General features: G+C 32.4%; 3 protein-coding genes across 4 annotated transcripts; 2 read left to right on the plus strand and 1 right to left on the minus strand.

Moving 5' to 3' along the window:
* Positions 1 to 802: 802 nt before the first annotated feature.
* Positions 803 to 1,782, plus strand: LOC128296332 (casein kinase 1-like protein HD16). Its single transcript, XM_053031488.1, has 4 exons — positions 803 to 1,088; positions 1,188 to 1,261; positions 1,350 to 1,419; positions 1,664 to 1,782. The coding sequence occupies exons 1-4, from the start codon at positions 987 to 989 to the stop codon at positions 1,736 to 1,738; spliced, it is 321 nt and encodes a 106-aa protein (XP_052887448.1). The 5' UTR covers positions 803 to 986; the 3' UTR covers positions 1,739 to 1,782.
* A 2,062-nt stretch (positions 1,783 to 3,844) lies between these two features.
* LOC108469633 (formin-like protein 5) lies at positions 3,845 to 8,797 on the plus strand. The gene is made up of 7 exons (XM_017770584.2): positions 3,845 to 4,548; positions 5,292 to 5,970; positions 6,050 to 6,761; positions 6,844 to 7,046; positions 7,235 to 7,470; positions 7,568 to 8,440; positions 8,538 to 8,797. The coding sequence occupies exons 1-6, from the start codon at positions 4,381 to 4,383 to the stop codon at positions 8,411 to 8,413; spliced, it is 2,844 nt and encodes a 947-aa protein (XP_017626073.1). The 5' UTR covers positions 3,845 to 4,380; the 3' UTR covers positions 8,414 to 8,440; positions 8,538 to 8,797.
* A 116-nt stretch (positions 8,798 to 8,913) lies between these two features.
* Positions 8,914 to 14,511, minus strand: LOC108469634 (rab GTPase-activating protein 22-like). Of its 2 annotated transcripts, XM_053031489.1 has the most exons (13): positions 14,302 to 14,511; positions 13,934 to 14,131; positions 13,017 to 13,112; positions 12,786 to 12,889; positions 12,568 to 12,707; positions 12,388 to 12,486; positions 12,163 to 12,285; positions 11,902 to 11,990; positions 11,222 to 11,327; positions 10,844 to 10,941; positions 10,373 to 10,630; positions 9,728 to 9,811; positions 8,914 to 9,146 (listed from the first exon to the last, which is right to left on the minus strand). In XM_053031489.1, the coding sequence occupies exons 2-13, from the start codon at positions 14,021 to 14,023 to the stop codon at positions 9,132 to 9,134; spliced, it is 1,302 nt and encodes a 433-aa protein (XP_052887449.1). In that variant the 5' UTR covers positions 14,024 to 14,131; positions 14,302 to 14,511; the 3' UTR covers positions 8,914 to 9,131. The 2 variants fall into 2 exon arrangements, with proteins under 2 accessions (XP_052887449.1, XP_017626075.1); XM_017770586.2 differs by having other exon boundaries at positions 13,934 to 14,511.
* Positions 14,512 to 16,490: the final 1,979 nt, after the last annotated feature.

Consider the following 16,490-nt stretch of genomic DNA (forward strand, 5'->3'; position numbering starts at 1 on the left):
TTTTTACTCAATACATTAAAATAATTCTTTCATAAAAGTAATATTTCGTATTTGGTAATTTGAGACAATCGTGCCCTAACTTAATGGGTTTCAATTCTTTTCATTTAACCTAAATAACGGAATATTCTTTTAAATCACAATACGAGTTTTAAAAAAAATACTTACTCTCGGAGATACGAGATGTAGTGCCCTAACTTACCGGGTATGACATTTTGTTACCTCGAAATAACATTTCTCGCAAGTAAAGGCAATAGTCGGTATTTGGGAAATTCAAGAAAACGTGCCCTAACTTACTGGGTTTCGACTTTTCTCGTCCACCCTAAACGACCAAACATCCTTTTAAAAAATGGTTTCGACATACAAAGGCAAGCTCGTTCTCAAAGTTCGAGATGTCGTGTACTAACTTACTGGACATGGTGTTTTGTTAATTCGAGACGAGAAGGTCTTTAATATTTGAGCCTTTTTTACAAAGAGGGATCGTATTTCAAAGTCTTTCAAGTTTTTAATCTTCGACACTAAGACACTAATTAATCAACTAGGTACCAATTTTTGGGCGTATCGAGGGTGCTAATCCTTTCTCGCGCGAAACCGACTCCCGAACTCATTTTCTGGTTTTCGTAGACCAAAAATTATCGTTTTAGTAAATCTTCACTTTTATTAAAATGATTAATTTAAGGTGACCCGATCACACCTCATCAAAAAGGATTGGTGGCTCCTCTATTCGTTTTCATTTTCAAAATCTTAAGTCAATTTTCGTTTTTCAAAAAATAGTTTCTACAGTTACAATAGATGGAAAATGGGAGGATGGAAAAGGATTGAGTAAACATGTAAATGATGTGATTGCACCTGTGGAAGGGTTGAATTTTGAGGGAATGAGAGAAATGTCCACCTATTTTCCCTGCCTTCTCCTAAAACACTCTTTCCAGTAATCTCTGTGTCCTACCATTATAATATCATTCTTTTAGTCAGGATAATTGGATAGGTTCATGGTAAAGAGAAAACTAGGTAAAGGTGGATTTGGTCAGGTGTTTGTTAGACGACGTGTTAATGGTGGAAATGAACGTGTAACCGGTTCTGCTGCCATGGAGGTAAACCATCTTTTACTGTCTCAAGCCTATAGGAAGTTTCATATGATCATAATTATTTATATTAATATCAGTTCTGTTACTATTTTTGCCATCTTTTAGGTTGCTCTGAAATTTGAGCATAGAAACAGCAAAGGATGTAAAGATGGTCCTCCGTATGAATGGCAAGTTTACAAGTAGGTGGCTCTATCTCGTTTCTAGTTGTTCTTTGGAACTTTTCTAAGTCGTGACTATATCTGACACTGTTGACCTCGTTGTGAACAGTGCTCTTGGTGGCAGTCATGGAGTTCACAAAGTACACTACAAAGGGAAGCAAGGAGACTATGATGTGATGGTATGAATTGATCTGCAGCTTGTTTTCTATTTGTGCATCTATCTTAAATCCATGCTTGACTTGTACTTGTTCAGTGACATGTCTTATTACCTTGTTAACACTCCATCCCTGCCCTGCTTCCTTTTTCTTATGGTTTGCTTTTTCGGAAACGAGAGATTATAAGAAGAAGTTTAGCTTTGTCATTAGACACAGGTCGAAGAACCAGAAATACTCCCTTACTATTTACCATTTCTTCTTTCCTAAGTTATTAGGCCGTTGCCGGTTGGGGAGCTATGTTCAGGCGCGGAGGCAGAAGTTTTTTTCAACGTGTCAAAATTAAATCTTAATTTTTAATTTTATGATAATAAAAATATAATTTCACCATTTGAATAGTTTATATTTTTATAGTTTTTATAGAATTAAATTAAAATTTTATCCGTTTTAAGGGTGATCAAAATATAATTTTACCTAGGGATTGGTTAATAATTTTTAAAATTTCAATTTTCGGTTAATTTAGTTTGAAATCGAGTAATTAACTAAATTAACCGAAATAAATAATATATATTTATATAATATATTTTTTATATTAGAAATGAATTTTGTAACTATTATTTTTATATTAATGGAAATAAATAATATATATTATATACAACTTATCTTTTGAACTGTTAAAAGAAAACCTTAGCAATATATTTTTATATGTTTTATATTTATTTTAACCAAAAATTAAAATATATAAATTTCGATTAATTCGGTTACCCGATCGAATTAATCGAAATATTCGATTCGTCAATATATTTAAAAAAATTCAATTCAATTAAAAGTTAAAAATTTTTAGATTTGAGCAATTTAATTAATAGTAATTCGGTTCAATTAATAACTGAACCAACCATTTAAGCACTCCTATTTATCATTAAATTACTATGCCCACTTAAATCAATATTAATATAATAAAAGAATTAATTAAAATTAATTTATATAAAATAAATATAATATTATTTATAAATCGAGAAACAGTTTTGAAATACAGCCCACCTTTATAAATGGTGAGGCCCACAAAGTCTTAACGCGTCCAAAGTAGGAAAATAAAAAGAAATTACTTAATGGTGAAAATAATAATTTTAAAATTTAAATTTAAATATATTAAAACAGCCGCGTTGCTTTTTATAAGGTTTTTTCTTAATTGCTGTACATTTGTCTTATGAAGGTGCTAAGAAATTAGGGTCAACTTTGACATTTTCTTTTATGAAAAATTCAAAACATTACTTTCTTTCTAGAAATTATAAAATAAAATAAAACTTAAGGAAAAATTAGCTGAATTTTTTGAAAAAAAATTAATTAGCTAAATAGATAATTTTTTTTTTTAAATTTAGGGAAATGAGTCGTTTTCAAAGAGAGTATAAAATGCGTCTAGATGGGCGTGTTTTCTTTTTAATTATAAGAAAATTGTTTAGTTGGTTGTGCTTTCCCTGACATGTCAGTAGGAAAGCTCGTTCAATAGGAGCATTCAAACGGTTAACTGAATCAAATTAGTATTAATCGAATTAACCGAACTTTTTAATCATTTAATCGTTAATTGAACCGCTTTTTCAAAAAAATTGACCGAACCAAAATATTTTGGTTAATTCGGTCGATTAACCGAATTAACCAAAATTTATATTTTTTTGTTAAAACAAGTATAAAACATATAAAAAATAAATTTTTAATATTTATTTGATCGGATTAACCAAATTAACCGAACTGGTAATAGCCTAATACATATAATATATATAATATTATTTATTAAGTTTGGTTAATTCGGTTAATTACCTAATTTCAAACTGAATTAACCGCTAATTAAAATTTCACAAAACTTTTAACCGACCTCCAATCGAATTAAATCGGTTCAATCGATTAATTCAGTTTTAACCAAAGTTTGAACACCCCTATCGTCCAGTTAGGCGTACTTTCACAAGCTCTCTCAAAAAATGAGTTATTTCCCTGAATTTTAGAAAAAAGCAACCTAGTTTGTCAAATTAAAGTTTTTTTCGACATATTTAACTAATTTAACCAAAATTCAATCCATATTTTTCTAAGGATATTTAGTCTTTAGATTAAATTTAAAAAATATTTTATCCAAATTAAATATTCTTTTAAAATGTAAGAAAAAATCATAATGAATAATTTGAACCTTATTTTAATTTCATTTTATTTGAAAAAAAAGTATTCAAAATCCAAATCATAACAAAGTGAGATTTTTTCTTTAAGAGTAAGATATTTTCATATATTTATGGTTAAAAAACTAACCTTGTTTGTTTTAATTTTGAAAAAAATCAAATCTTTTCTTTCAACAATAAAATCTAATCTATCCTTCTAAAACAAGTAGTAAAAAATTTCAAATTAATTTCAAAAATCTCAAAATAAGAAACTAACCTTGATAAAATAATTAAAAAAATTGTACTTTGTCACCTTACTGTAATAATAAAGGCAAAAAAAAAAATTCCCGGTCAACTTTTTTACATGCCGTATAAGTTTTATATGCATATTTCTTTTTTCCTTTCCAATGAGTTGCCTGCCATTGATTGTATATGATTCATTTATGATAAAAAGGACCCATCTTTGTCCTTTTCATGTGTTCAGATCTTGGGGTTTTTTCAATTACTAATATTGAAAAGTTGGTAAAGTTACAGAAGAAATTTTTTTGAAATTCATTGTGTCTTCTTTTTTTTATTTTTCTCTTCTTTTGAGCTTCCTTTTAAGTTTTTCATTCAACATATATATTTCTTTTAGTTCCAAATTTTTATTTTTTGATCCATTTTTTTGGCTTTGTAAAGGAAGATAAATTCTGGGTTTTGTTTGTTCTGATTCCAAGTTTCAATCTTTCATTAAGTTTCTTTAGCAAAATCTGCTTGTTTTCCTAGCAGATTTCAAGGGTTTAAGGTTTGACTGTGGAGAGGGTTTTGGTTATTGATGAAATGAAAAAGAACCCATTTTGTGCTTGTGATGATGGTGAAGATATATGGTGTTGTAAGAACAACTTGTTTAGGGTTTTTGGTAGCTCTGCTTTGTGTTTCATTGACTTGCAGCTTAGATTACAGTAAGGTTGAAGAAGAAGAAGCATTTTTTAACCAATTAGTAGATCCAGTAACTGGAGAGATTGATGAGAATCTGGTAAAGTTAATTGCTTTGCTTTTGTGTTTTACATTAATGTTTATTGATTTGCTTGAACCAATATTGTTTTTATGGACTGAAAGTAATTATACATTTGTTTATTATTAACAGATAGTTCATATTTTTATTGAAAACTATGCTTTAATCTTTTTTTGTTAGGGTAGAAATGGTTGATAGTTTGTTTAATGGAACCTTGGGGGAATACATTGGAACCATACTTGAGCATCGAATTCAAGCATTTTAAACTTTGTATTAACATGTAATGATCTTTCAATGATTAGTTTCAGGTATTAAAGTAGTTCTAGTGATTTCCATATCGTTTTGTTGTATTTTTTCAGATTACATGTTTGTATGTTGGGTAGAAGCGGGGAAAATGAAAACCGTACCTATATGCGAGTATTATGTGCTAATGAATTGAAAAATTTGCTCAATTTAGAGAGTGTTTTCATGAATCGGTAGCTTGAATTTATGGACGGATAGTGCATTCCTATGTTACTTGGACTTGGGTGCTAGTGTTTGTAGTTAAAGGATCAAATACGGGTCATTATCTCATACCCATGTCCCGATATTTGCTGGGCATGGCTGTCGTACATTGTTACTTAAAAGAACTTATGCATTAGGTGCACTCTGCATTATTCTTAACCATGTCCCAATATTCTTGGTCATGGCTTATTAACAACATAAGTGAAAATTCTCTTTGTAAGAATTTTTTTTAAAATGACTATTCAATTGTTTGCTTGCAGGCTGAGTTGTTGTGGATAAGTTGTAGACAAGATTTGAATGGTTTAAATGAAGCTTTTGGAGATCCGAACTTATATCTTCTTGGGGAAACGTTCAGTACAACCAACGATATTACTACAAAAGGTTACTCATTAGCAAAAGAAAACAGTCAGTACTTGATTAATGTTCTCCATCCTGAGCTTAAACAAGCTATTTCTGACTGCATAAGAAAGAATAATCTTTTATTCCAAGTATCCGGAGAAGATTGTGGCCTTAAGACTTGGTACATTCGATATATTGATTCACTGTTTCATTGGCATGATGTTCCTAGAAGGACTTTAGCTACTCAGAGCAATGCAATAGCCCCTGCCCCGAACTTAGGCCCATCTATAGCTCCGGCTCCTTCTCCTACTTCTTTTTTTCCTCATTTGAGTCCAGCTTCATTGCAAAGTCCAGCATCTTTATCCTCTCCACTCCCTTCTACGAATAATCTTCCAGAAAGTACAAGTCCAACCAACGTAGATCCGAGCCACAAGGGGAATGATAACAGTAGGACAATTATTATTGCTTGTGTTGTGACTGCAGTAGTAACATCGGTTGTGGCAGTGTTGTTCTTCATTTTATGCTGTCGTAGAGGATCGGCATCTAAACAAAATGATGAGAGGCCCCTTCTCAGTTTAAACTTAAGTGATTTCTCCGGTGGTATGTACTTTCCCCATTCACTGTTGTTTTCTAGAAGCTTTTGAGAAGTTTTTGATTGAAACAAATTTTGTTTTTCCAGGTTCTTCTCATGCATATGCTTTTGGAACTAATAAAGAAGAGAAGCTAGGACATCATCAATCATTAGGAAATGAATCAAGCCTACATAAAAAGACCTCGAGTTACGGGAATGTCTATGTTGAATCTAATGCTCAACAAATCTCCTTTGATGGTGGGAAGTCATCATTCGGAGGTGTTGGTGCTGCCAACAAAGCCTCAATTGAATCTTTTGATACTATTCCACCGCTACCATTGCCTCCAGGAAGGGTCGGTGCTTCCCAACCTGGATTACCTCCTTTGAAGTCTACTCTTCCTCCAGAACCTCCTGCCCCGATTAGAGCTAGTTCTCCTCCACCACCACCACCTGCTGCCCCAATTAGAGCCAGTCCTCCTGCACCACCACCCTCTATGAAACCTGCTTCTGCCACTATGGCCCCCCGACCTCCTCCACCACCTATGCCTCCAGGTGCCAAACCTGGTCCCCGCCCACCACCTCCTCCAAGTACCGGTATCGGTCCTCCTAGGCCACCTCCACCAATGCCCTTAGGTTCCAAGGTGCCTAGACCACCAAGTGGACCACAACGAACAGCAAATGCTATCTCTGGCGAGGGGTCTGGTTCAGTGGACGATATCAACGCTCCTAAAGCTAAACTGAAGCCATTTTTCTGGGATAAAGTTGCAGCTAACCCTGACCATTCGATGGTTTGGAATCAGATTAAATCCGGATCATTCCAGTACGTAACAGTTCTCTTGTTTTCTCTTTTACTCTCTACGCCAATGGATCAGTGTGGGATACATTTTATACTATATTTGCAGGTTCAATGAGGAGATGATAGAAACCCTGTTCGGTTATGCATCTGCTGACAAGAACAAAAATGATAAAAAGAAAGATGCTTCTACACAGGAATCCGTGCCTCAGTACATTCAACTCCTTGATCCCAAGAAGGCACAAAACTTAGCAATCCTTCTGCGGGCATTGAATGTGACCACAGAAGAAGTTTGCGACGCACTCCGTGAAGGTGATTTCGAATCCTCCCATCCTTTTTTGTCCTTTCAAATATGTGCTTATGAGAAACATATGCGTAGAATATGTGTGGCATACATTGTTGGAAAGGGCAGCTGAACAGAGATGAAGAATATAAAAAAGGGTAGTAATAATTTGTTTATTTTTCAAACATGATATTCTAACCTGTTGTTTTTAAATCAGGAAATGAGCTCCCCGTTGAACTCCTTCAAACATTATTGAAGATGGCCCCAACGGCGGATGAAGAACTCAAACTCAGAATGTTCAATGGTGAAATTTCTCAACTCGGTCCTGCTGAGCGGTTCCTAAAAGTTTTGGTCGACATCCCTTTTGCTTTTAAACGAATGGAAGTGCTGCTTTATATGTGCTCTCTTTACGAGGAGGTTACTTTTGCTAGAGAGTCCTTTGAAACATTAGAGGTGGGTCATTAATTTTACTTTGGATGACTTTCTTGAATCACGATTGATATTTAGGTCCTATAATTCATGGAAAAACGTGTCTTTGCTATTTCGGCAGATTGCATGCAAGGAACTCAGAAGTAGCCGCTTATTCCTCAAGCTCTTAGAAGCTGTTCTTAAAACCGGAAATCGCATGAATGATGGGACATTCCGTGGTGGTGCACAAGCTTTCAAGCTTGACACACTTTTGAAGTTATCAGATGTCAAAGGAGTAGATGGTAAGACCACACTATTGCACTTTGTCGTCCAAGAAATTATACGTACAGAAGGTTTAAGAGCTGCCCGTGCTGCAAGAGAAAACAAAAGTTCTCTTCTTGAGGATGTTTCCCCCGATATGGAAGAGCACTACCATAACCTTGGTCTTGAGGTGGTTTCACATCTAAGTAGTGAACTCGAAAATGTCAAGAAAGCAGCATCTATCGATGCAGAAACCTTAACAGGAACGGTTGCTAAACTTGGCCATGGACTCCTAAAAGCACGAGATTTCTTGAAGTCGGAGATGAAAAATACGAACGAACAAAGTGGTTTCCATGAAGCATTAAAGAGTTTTGTGCAGAATGCAGAAGTTGATGTCACGTCATTGCTCGAGGAAGAGAAGAGAATAATGGCATTAGTAAAGAGCACTGGTGATTATTTTCATGGTAACGCACATAAAGACGAGGGCCTACGCTTGTTCGTCATAGTACGCGACTTTTTGATAATTTTAGACAAGGTTTGCAAAGAAGTTAGAAATGCCCCAAGGAAACCGGTTAAAACACATAAAAAACATGCTTCCAATGCATCATCTTCTTCTTCCGAGTCTCGTCTTGCACCAACTTCTCCTGATCCTCATCAGAAGCTTTTTAATGCAATTGCTGAACGAAGGATGGAAAATTTTAGTTCTAGTTCTGATGACGAAAGTTGATACTTGATAGTGTTCCTTTTAAACAAGGTATGCTCTCCTATATGCTGAAACTTAAGATTCATGTGGCCTTAGATTATGTTGGTGGTGAGATCTAACTTCCGGTTTTCTCACCTGATATTAGCAGTTGATGAAAACCGGAATCGATTGAAGCATTTGTGCCGGGATTGTTCGATAAAGGGGATACATTTGAAGTGCCAGAAGAAAAGGGGTTCAAATTCAATGATAAAGTCTCATGAAGCTAACATCAAAAACTGCAGCCGAGACCATTGGTATTAGATTTTATAGTTGATTTTTCCCTTTTCAGCTCATCTTGTTGTGCATTAGTAGTTGGATTATTAAAGATTCTTTCATTTTTTTTCTTAAAATTTATAATCCTTCTGTTAATTCTCTGTTAATAATTTTTCTTTGAAAAAATACATATTATCATCAAGGTGGTTTTGGACCTAGAATTACCATAATTTTTAACTAATATTTTCGCTTTTATGAAAACACCATTGATGTTTCTCATGAAAAAGGGTATGAAGAATTTATACATAAGCAACTGTTTTCTTCTGTATTTCACTGAGATTTTAATGAGCAAACAAATACATTAAATACAACAAAATGGATTCGTATACAGAAATTGGCATGCGACAACACGGAAAATAAACCAAAAAAATAAAAATAATAATTATTTCTTGACTTGAGTTCTGGAAAATTTCATCTGTTTTACCAAATATTACGTCTTCTTTGCCTGTGGTCACAACATGAAACAAGAAAAATCTTAGAAATGCACCATTTCACGACATTGATGTTTACGTGCACTTTAAGTTATGTTATCGAGACTCTTCATTCTCTACATGTCTGAAATATGTTCGGACATAGGCATGAACATATGATCCTAATCTTAGAAATGAATGCTAGGCACGAATGGATCGTTTAGTGATAACATTGACATGTAATGCATTTTAGATTCTCGATGTATATATCCGACATGAGTATAGAAAACTTAAAAGAAAACTTTTTGAGGCATGAACTTAGACAACTACTCCCATATTGGGGCCTGAACTATTTTTTGTTCAAATTAGTCCCTGATATTTCCTTGAAAACCTTAGTTTAGGCCCCAATATCATAATAATTGCCAAGTTTAAGAATTAACTTGGACAAGGAAAAGAACGAACTCCAATGTGAGAACACTTACCAAATTTAGGGACTAACTAAAACCAAAACAAAGTACAAGCTCGAATGTGGAAATTGTTGCCAAGTTCAAATCCCGAATAATGAGATTTAACCTCCTAAATAATTGATGGGAGAATCAAAAAATAAAAGCAATACCTTTTTTAAATATTTCTTATGAAGTTTCATTGCCCCAGTGCAGGCTTTCTTGGCATCCAAATTACCAGTCATGTCATTTAGAATCTGATTAAAAAAAACAGAGGCAAAAGCGTTAAGACAACATAAATAATAATGCTGTTAATATAAATTTTGATATGTTCGTGTTTTTGTCAATGTTCATGGTTTTGGAAGATGCAATGCATAACGATGGGTAAAATTACCATGGAGGTCCTTATACTAGGAGTTAGACTGCATTTTTCTTTTGCTCAAAAAAGGGCAAATTAATGTTTATATATTGATTAAAGAGTAAACTAGCCCTTCTATTAAAATTTTCATCTATTTCTACTATTAAAAACCGGCTTGATTGACAGAATAACCAGATAGTTAAACGTAGTGTGCTATGTGTACTTTATGCTAACATACAAGGGCCAGTTTTTTAACAATAAAAATGGATGAAATATTTTTGACTGCTCTTTGACCTAATGTACAAGGCCTAATTTGCCCATTTTATGAGTAAATGGGGCAAAATGCAATCCGACTCCTAGTACAGGTGCCTCCATGGTTCTCTTACCCATATCGGTGCTGTTATGGTTGTTATTCACCAAGTAATCAATCCGAATAAAAGCTACAAACATGTAAGCTTACCTTAACTACATCATCGAGGCCCCGAGCTTCATGTAGTAGCTTCGAGCTCTTATCTTTTAAGACACTTGCAACAAGGAAAACAGAAATCGGGAGGGAGGCATCGGAGCTTTTAATTTTCATATTTTCTCTCTCGTACTTCCCACATGGACGTCCCGATTTTGGTTTCCCTTTATTAGAACCAACAGCCTTCGTAATATTTGATCCAGGTTCTTCATACAGAGAGAACAAGTCCGGATCATATTCGAGAGCCCACATCATCTGCAGAAAGTTTAGGTAGCAATACAAAGCAACTTTGAGTAGAATTCTTGTGAAAAATGTCAAGACACATAAGTAAGAATACTGTAATACAAACTGATTGTACTTTATCTCAATCTTTTAGCTATATTCCTCGGAAACCAGTCATCCTATAGATTAAAGAACTAAGTGTTTCATAACAATCGTCATGCTAGCATTAGTAAGTGTTGAATATACCTCCCATAAATACAATGAATCACAAAACGAGAACTCTCGACGAAACAAAACCATTAGCATCCGGAAAGCAAAGAGATAGTCACCTCCACCCAGTGTCTCTGTAAAACCGATATAAGAAACAAAACAAATAAGTCCCAACCAAGATGTTCGAAGAACTATGTTACTGGACTATGGTGCAAGTATTGAACACGAGTATGTGTCCAACAAAGGAATGTTCAATCTTTTCCGAGATTTCCAGATATTTGGAGAATCCTTAGAGAACCATATCCTCAAACCCATTTCTGGATATGGGTCCAACATTGATACTTAAAGCAAAATGAGAAAGAAAGCACAATGCATGAACACCGGAGAATGAAAGAAATAAATTTCATTCCATACCAAAATGGTGATGAAGTTTCGGATCAATGACTTGAGTTACTGCGGCCAAATAACTAAGTTGTTTCTCTACCCCAACAGAATTCCCAGTGCATCTGAAATTTCCTCGCTTTAAGATTGAAAATAGGAAAATATATCACTAGAAACTCATTACAAAGTTCACAGAAAGAAAATACTAGAAAAGGAAAACGAAGAAACGAGTACCGTAAATCACGAAACATGTAACCAATCATACTAAAATACGCTTTTTATTCTGGATATCAATATATATATGCAAGCAAGTATAATGAATCCAAAGGACGGAAAAATAGCATTCTGGATACAAAGCATGTAGAACTGAGTAGAAATTCTCGGACTAGACAATCCCGAACACAAGCAGTAATTAAAGATATAATTGTCACATCCAATATATGTGAATCTCGAAAGGACCATAAAGATGTTAGGGGTTACAATTCCACTTAAAAAAAGAAAAGAAACGAACTTAATTCTCAACTCTAGAGATATGCTCTCAACTCTAGAGATATGCTTAAACACATATTTAATCAAGTAGGAGCTCGAACTTAAGTCAGATACTCGAAAATCGACCTAGTGCATATGAAAAAAAATAAGCCATCACATTGCCATAGTTTTGCGATAAACAGAGCCAAAAAGATAAACAAGGCCAAAAAAGAAAGGAAAGGTACCAATCTACGCATAAGACGCTCAAAGCACCAAAATGCATCGGCTTCATCTTCGAGAAGAATAATCATGGGAGAGCAAAGATCACTCATTCCTGCTCAGCATTATAATTGAATTTAGCTTTCAGAATTAGTATTAGATTACAAATGTAGATAAAAAAATTTATTATTCCCTTTGTACAAAAGAAATTTCGATTGATTGAGGCCGTCAACAAATAGAAACTATAATTATCGTTTTAAAAAGGAAATATTCGTGTAATTACTAACCTTGTCCATAGCCAACATCCGTATCTATCCAGGCATAAACAGAGAGAATATCCCAAAGTTTCGACAAATTATCTTGTTTCTCATAGAATACTAAAGTCCTGTCGGTGCGCATGACATCAAGACCTAGCAGAAACGTATATACGAGAAACACAGGTCATGACTTAGAGAAGAAAGCAACGAATCAAAGTGAGACATGCATTTAAAGTCGAAAAACAACAAACAAACCTATTTGATGTAACGTAAGCAACCACTGGATTGCTTTCTTATCCAAAGGACCACGAGGGGTTAGCTCCTTCATCATTTCTGTATTATTACCATTCATACCTGAATTATCGATCATGTATGAGTTCCGGGTTTATTTCACTTTCAGCATTATAAAAAGGGGTAACAGTGCCTGTAACTTGCCTGGATTTATCTCTGAAAGTACAAAAGGGTCTTGAATCGGCTGACCATCTTCAGTAATAACAGGTGCTGTAATATATCTGCCACTTCCAATAACGGGGAAGATTTCACGACATTCATTTTTCCATCTAGCATATTGCACCCTGAGGTATAAAAATGAGAAAACAACACTTAGAACAAGCCCAGCAGAGAACTGATACAAGACGGGAACAATTTATTACCTTCTATGTTGCCTTATTTGATCCCTTTCATCAAATGTGCTCTCGGGATCGTAACAGGCAAGTAGAAACTCCCAAACTTCTCCTCTAATTGATGGATGAATCCCCTGTGTTTGCCAACAAAAATAAATATAGCCTTACACAGCTCAATATATGTTTATTTCAAATGAATTACTTCGGAAACTCGAAAACTATTCTACCAAGAACAATCATTCGAACATGACATGAACTTACCCCACGTTGGATTCGATGTAGAGTTTTTCCAATATCCAAATGCCCATCGAGAGAAAATGCAGCTTGCCATTTTCTTGCACTTAGAGTTTTACCCGGCTGCACAAGCAAATAAATGAGAAAAGCATCTTTTATCGAATCAAAAGCACCTCTTTTTATTAACAATTAATGCAAAACTCGAACTCGACTTCATTTACAAAATTAACAAAGACAATAAAGATAACACGAAAAGCATTGACTTGACAACTAATTTACACAGACTCGAGTATCAGTGGTCAACCCAACACGTGCCTGAATGTTAAGACTCGAATTTGAACTTGCAAACACCGTCTACCAGTGTCTTAAATATAAATATATGAAAACAAATAATGCAATACCATACATAATAATGTTTATTTACTTCTATAATTAGCCATATAATTCTATATGAACACCAATATCAATCAATATACTTGTTGCCTATTATGCAACTCAATTTTCTATTTTCCTCCCTAATTATTACACATTTAAGCTCAAACAATCCATATGATGAAAAGGATGTACGGATCGAACCAGAGAAACAGTGGACCGATCTTCAACTCAAGATGAGGGTCGGATATGGGTATACCCCAAACATGAATATACTCAAATTTCTCCATTTTTTTGGCTATATTCGAAGATGTATCGGACACAAGTACAACAAAACTAGCACAGCAAAAGAATCATTGTAACAGTGATAAACAATGAATTGATCAAAGATAAGAAAAAACCAAAAATCTACATCAAGTTCATAGCCTAAAGAAAAACATTTGATAACAGCATTTTTGCATATGTATAATTCAATATCAGATCCAAATGAATTGGATAAATTCATTTAAGGCTAAAATTCAATCAAATTAGAATCAATAATAAAGCAAAAAAAAAAAAACAACCAAACAAACCTTGATCTTAAATCTGGTTCTAGGAACATCAGTGCATTCAGGTCTGACTGCATAATAAGAATCAGCAGGTTCTGCAGGACCTCCCCACATTTACCAAGAACAAAAAAAAAAAAATTCTTTTTGTGGACTAAAAAAAAAGGATTTTTCTTCTTCTTTTTTTCTTTTTTTGTTTTGCTGCAATATCACCAAAAGCTAGAACTTTTGAAGATAAAAATAAATACCCAGAAAATAAAATCAAAGGAAATGAAGGGTCAGTCCAGTCAAGTCAAGTTCTTTAAAGAACCCAACAACAACAAAAAAAATCCTATATTTTTCTTGGGGTCTTTTTACCCTTTCTTTAAAGAAAAATATAATTTAAAAAATCTTACTTTTTTTGCAGTTAATTATGGGTTTAGTTGGTGGGAGGTGGTGATGACTGCGGCGGTGGTAGCGGTGGTTGTGGTGGTGGTAGTGGCAGCCATGTTGGTTGGCATCTATGATATCTCTTTAAAAAATAAAGACATTAAATGCGGTTTTATGCTTTTATTTTATTAGTCTCCCTATTGTTTCTCTGTCTTTTGTCTAAATTTTAATCACCACTTTTTCATTGTAATTAAATTAAACTCTAAAAATTATAAATACTGAATATTATTATTTTTATCCTAATTTTTTATTTTTAAGTTAATATTATTAAAATTTAGAACACTTTAGTTTGATGCAGTTTAAATATTTTTCTTTATCTGAATAACTTGCATTGATCTTAAAGCTTAATATTTTTAAGCACCAATAAAGTTTTGTCACGTTATCAAATTTTAAAGACATTAAATTATTATTATACATTTATTTATATATAAATTATTTTATAGAACCTTCACACCATCATATTATTCATAGTTATTTTTAATTATTTAATAACATTTCAATAATTTTTTTCATGTCATTGATAAATAATTTTGGTAATTTTTATATTAAATCTTGAACCCGAACACAGTAACCTCGAACCCTTGAACCCCGAACTCAAAACACAAACCCTAAACATTAAATCTAGAACCCAAACCACGAATCTCAATATTTAAGATTTAGAGTTCAAGTTCAAAATTCGAGGTTCAGGATACAATAATTATCAAAATTATGTGTCGATATGGAAAAATTGTAAAAATTACTATTTTTTAAAAATTGGTTGAACAAAAATAAAAAATATTAACTTATGAAAAAATGATTAAAACTTGTAAAAGAATGAAAGATAATTGTTTATAATTTAAAAATAAATTATTTTAAGTAATTTAATTAAAGTTAAATTAAGTTGGAGAATATATTAAATATAGATGAATATATAATATGATGTTAAAAATTATGGTTTTAAATATGATATTTTAATATAATTTATTTCCTATAAATAATATAAAAAGTGCATGGAATAATAAAAATAAAAATATTAATTTAGTAAAAATTATTTAAAATTAGAAAATTTTATTATATTGATATTTTAGTTTTTAATAATTTTATACACAAATTTAAATTAAACAACTAAAAATCACTGTTTAAAATAAATAAATAAATAATCTAGAAATCGAATTTAAAATCGATCTACATTATTCAATGAATTGATGAACATAATTTTTATATAGTAAATATTTATTTATATCTTATAGTATATCTTGTTGAATTAGTGTTACGGATTAAATTAAAATAATTCAATAAATATTTTTTTAAATTGAGAAATTACTTACTTAAAACTACAATGACATTTTTATCATTTATTATTTTAATATACAATATTTAAATAAAATAATTAAAAATATCTAAACATAATTTAGTATTAAATCAAGTAAATATTCTTAAAAATATTAGTTAAATGCGGGAAAAGTATTATAGAGGTTTCTATATTAAGAATCGAGTTATATTTTGTCCCCTTAAAATATAATAAATTATTCCTTACATATTAGATCAAAGAGTAAATTGATCATTTCTGTTAAAAAATTCGATCATTTGTACTGTTAAAATCTAACGCGGCTGATAGAATAACTAAACAATGACATGTAACATGTCATGTATACATTATACTAATGTACAATGATTAATTTTAACAGTAGAAATGAATAAAATTTTTAACAAAAAATAAATTTACTTTTAATTTAATATATAAAATTTAATAAATTTATTTTTAATAGAGAAAATAAAATATAATTTAATGTTTAATGCTAAGATGTCTATAATATTTTTACCACTTATGAATGCATATTGTGGAAAGGTGTTGACCATTTCTTCTTGGAGCCAAGTCAATAACCATTCTTCATGACCAAGCAAAAGTGGTGAGCTTACCAATGAAAAAAAAGTAGTTGTACCTAAAAAAAAAAAAGAAAAGTCAAAGGCAGTCTCTTCAAATTTGTTTTGAAGTTCAACATTATTAATGTAATTTTCCTTTGAAACAAACAGAAAATTAAAATTCCATTATATCTTTTTGAATTAATTTCTGCACAATTTGAAGATATTCATAAAACACTTGAAGATGAGTAAAATTTACATCAGCTTGATATTTTCATAAGAAGACTATCAATAAGTTTATCTGTCAAAATTA

The sequence above is a fragment of the Gossypium arboreum genome, chromosome 8 (assembly GCF_025698485.1).
Source record: "Gossypium arboreum isolate Shixiya-1 chromosome 8, ASM2569848v2, whole genome shotgun sequence".
Lineage (NCBI taxonomy): Eukaryota > Viridiplantae > Streptophyta > Magnoliopsida > Malvales > Malvaceae > Gossypium > Gossypium arboreum.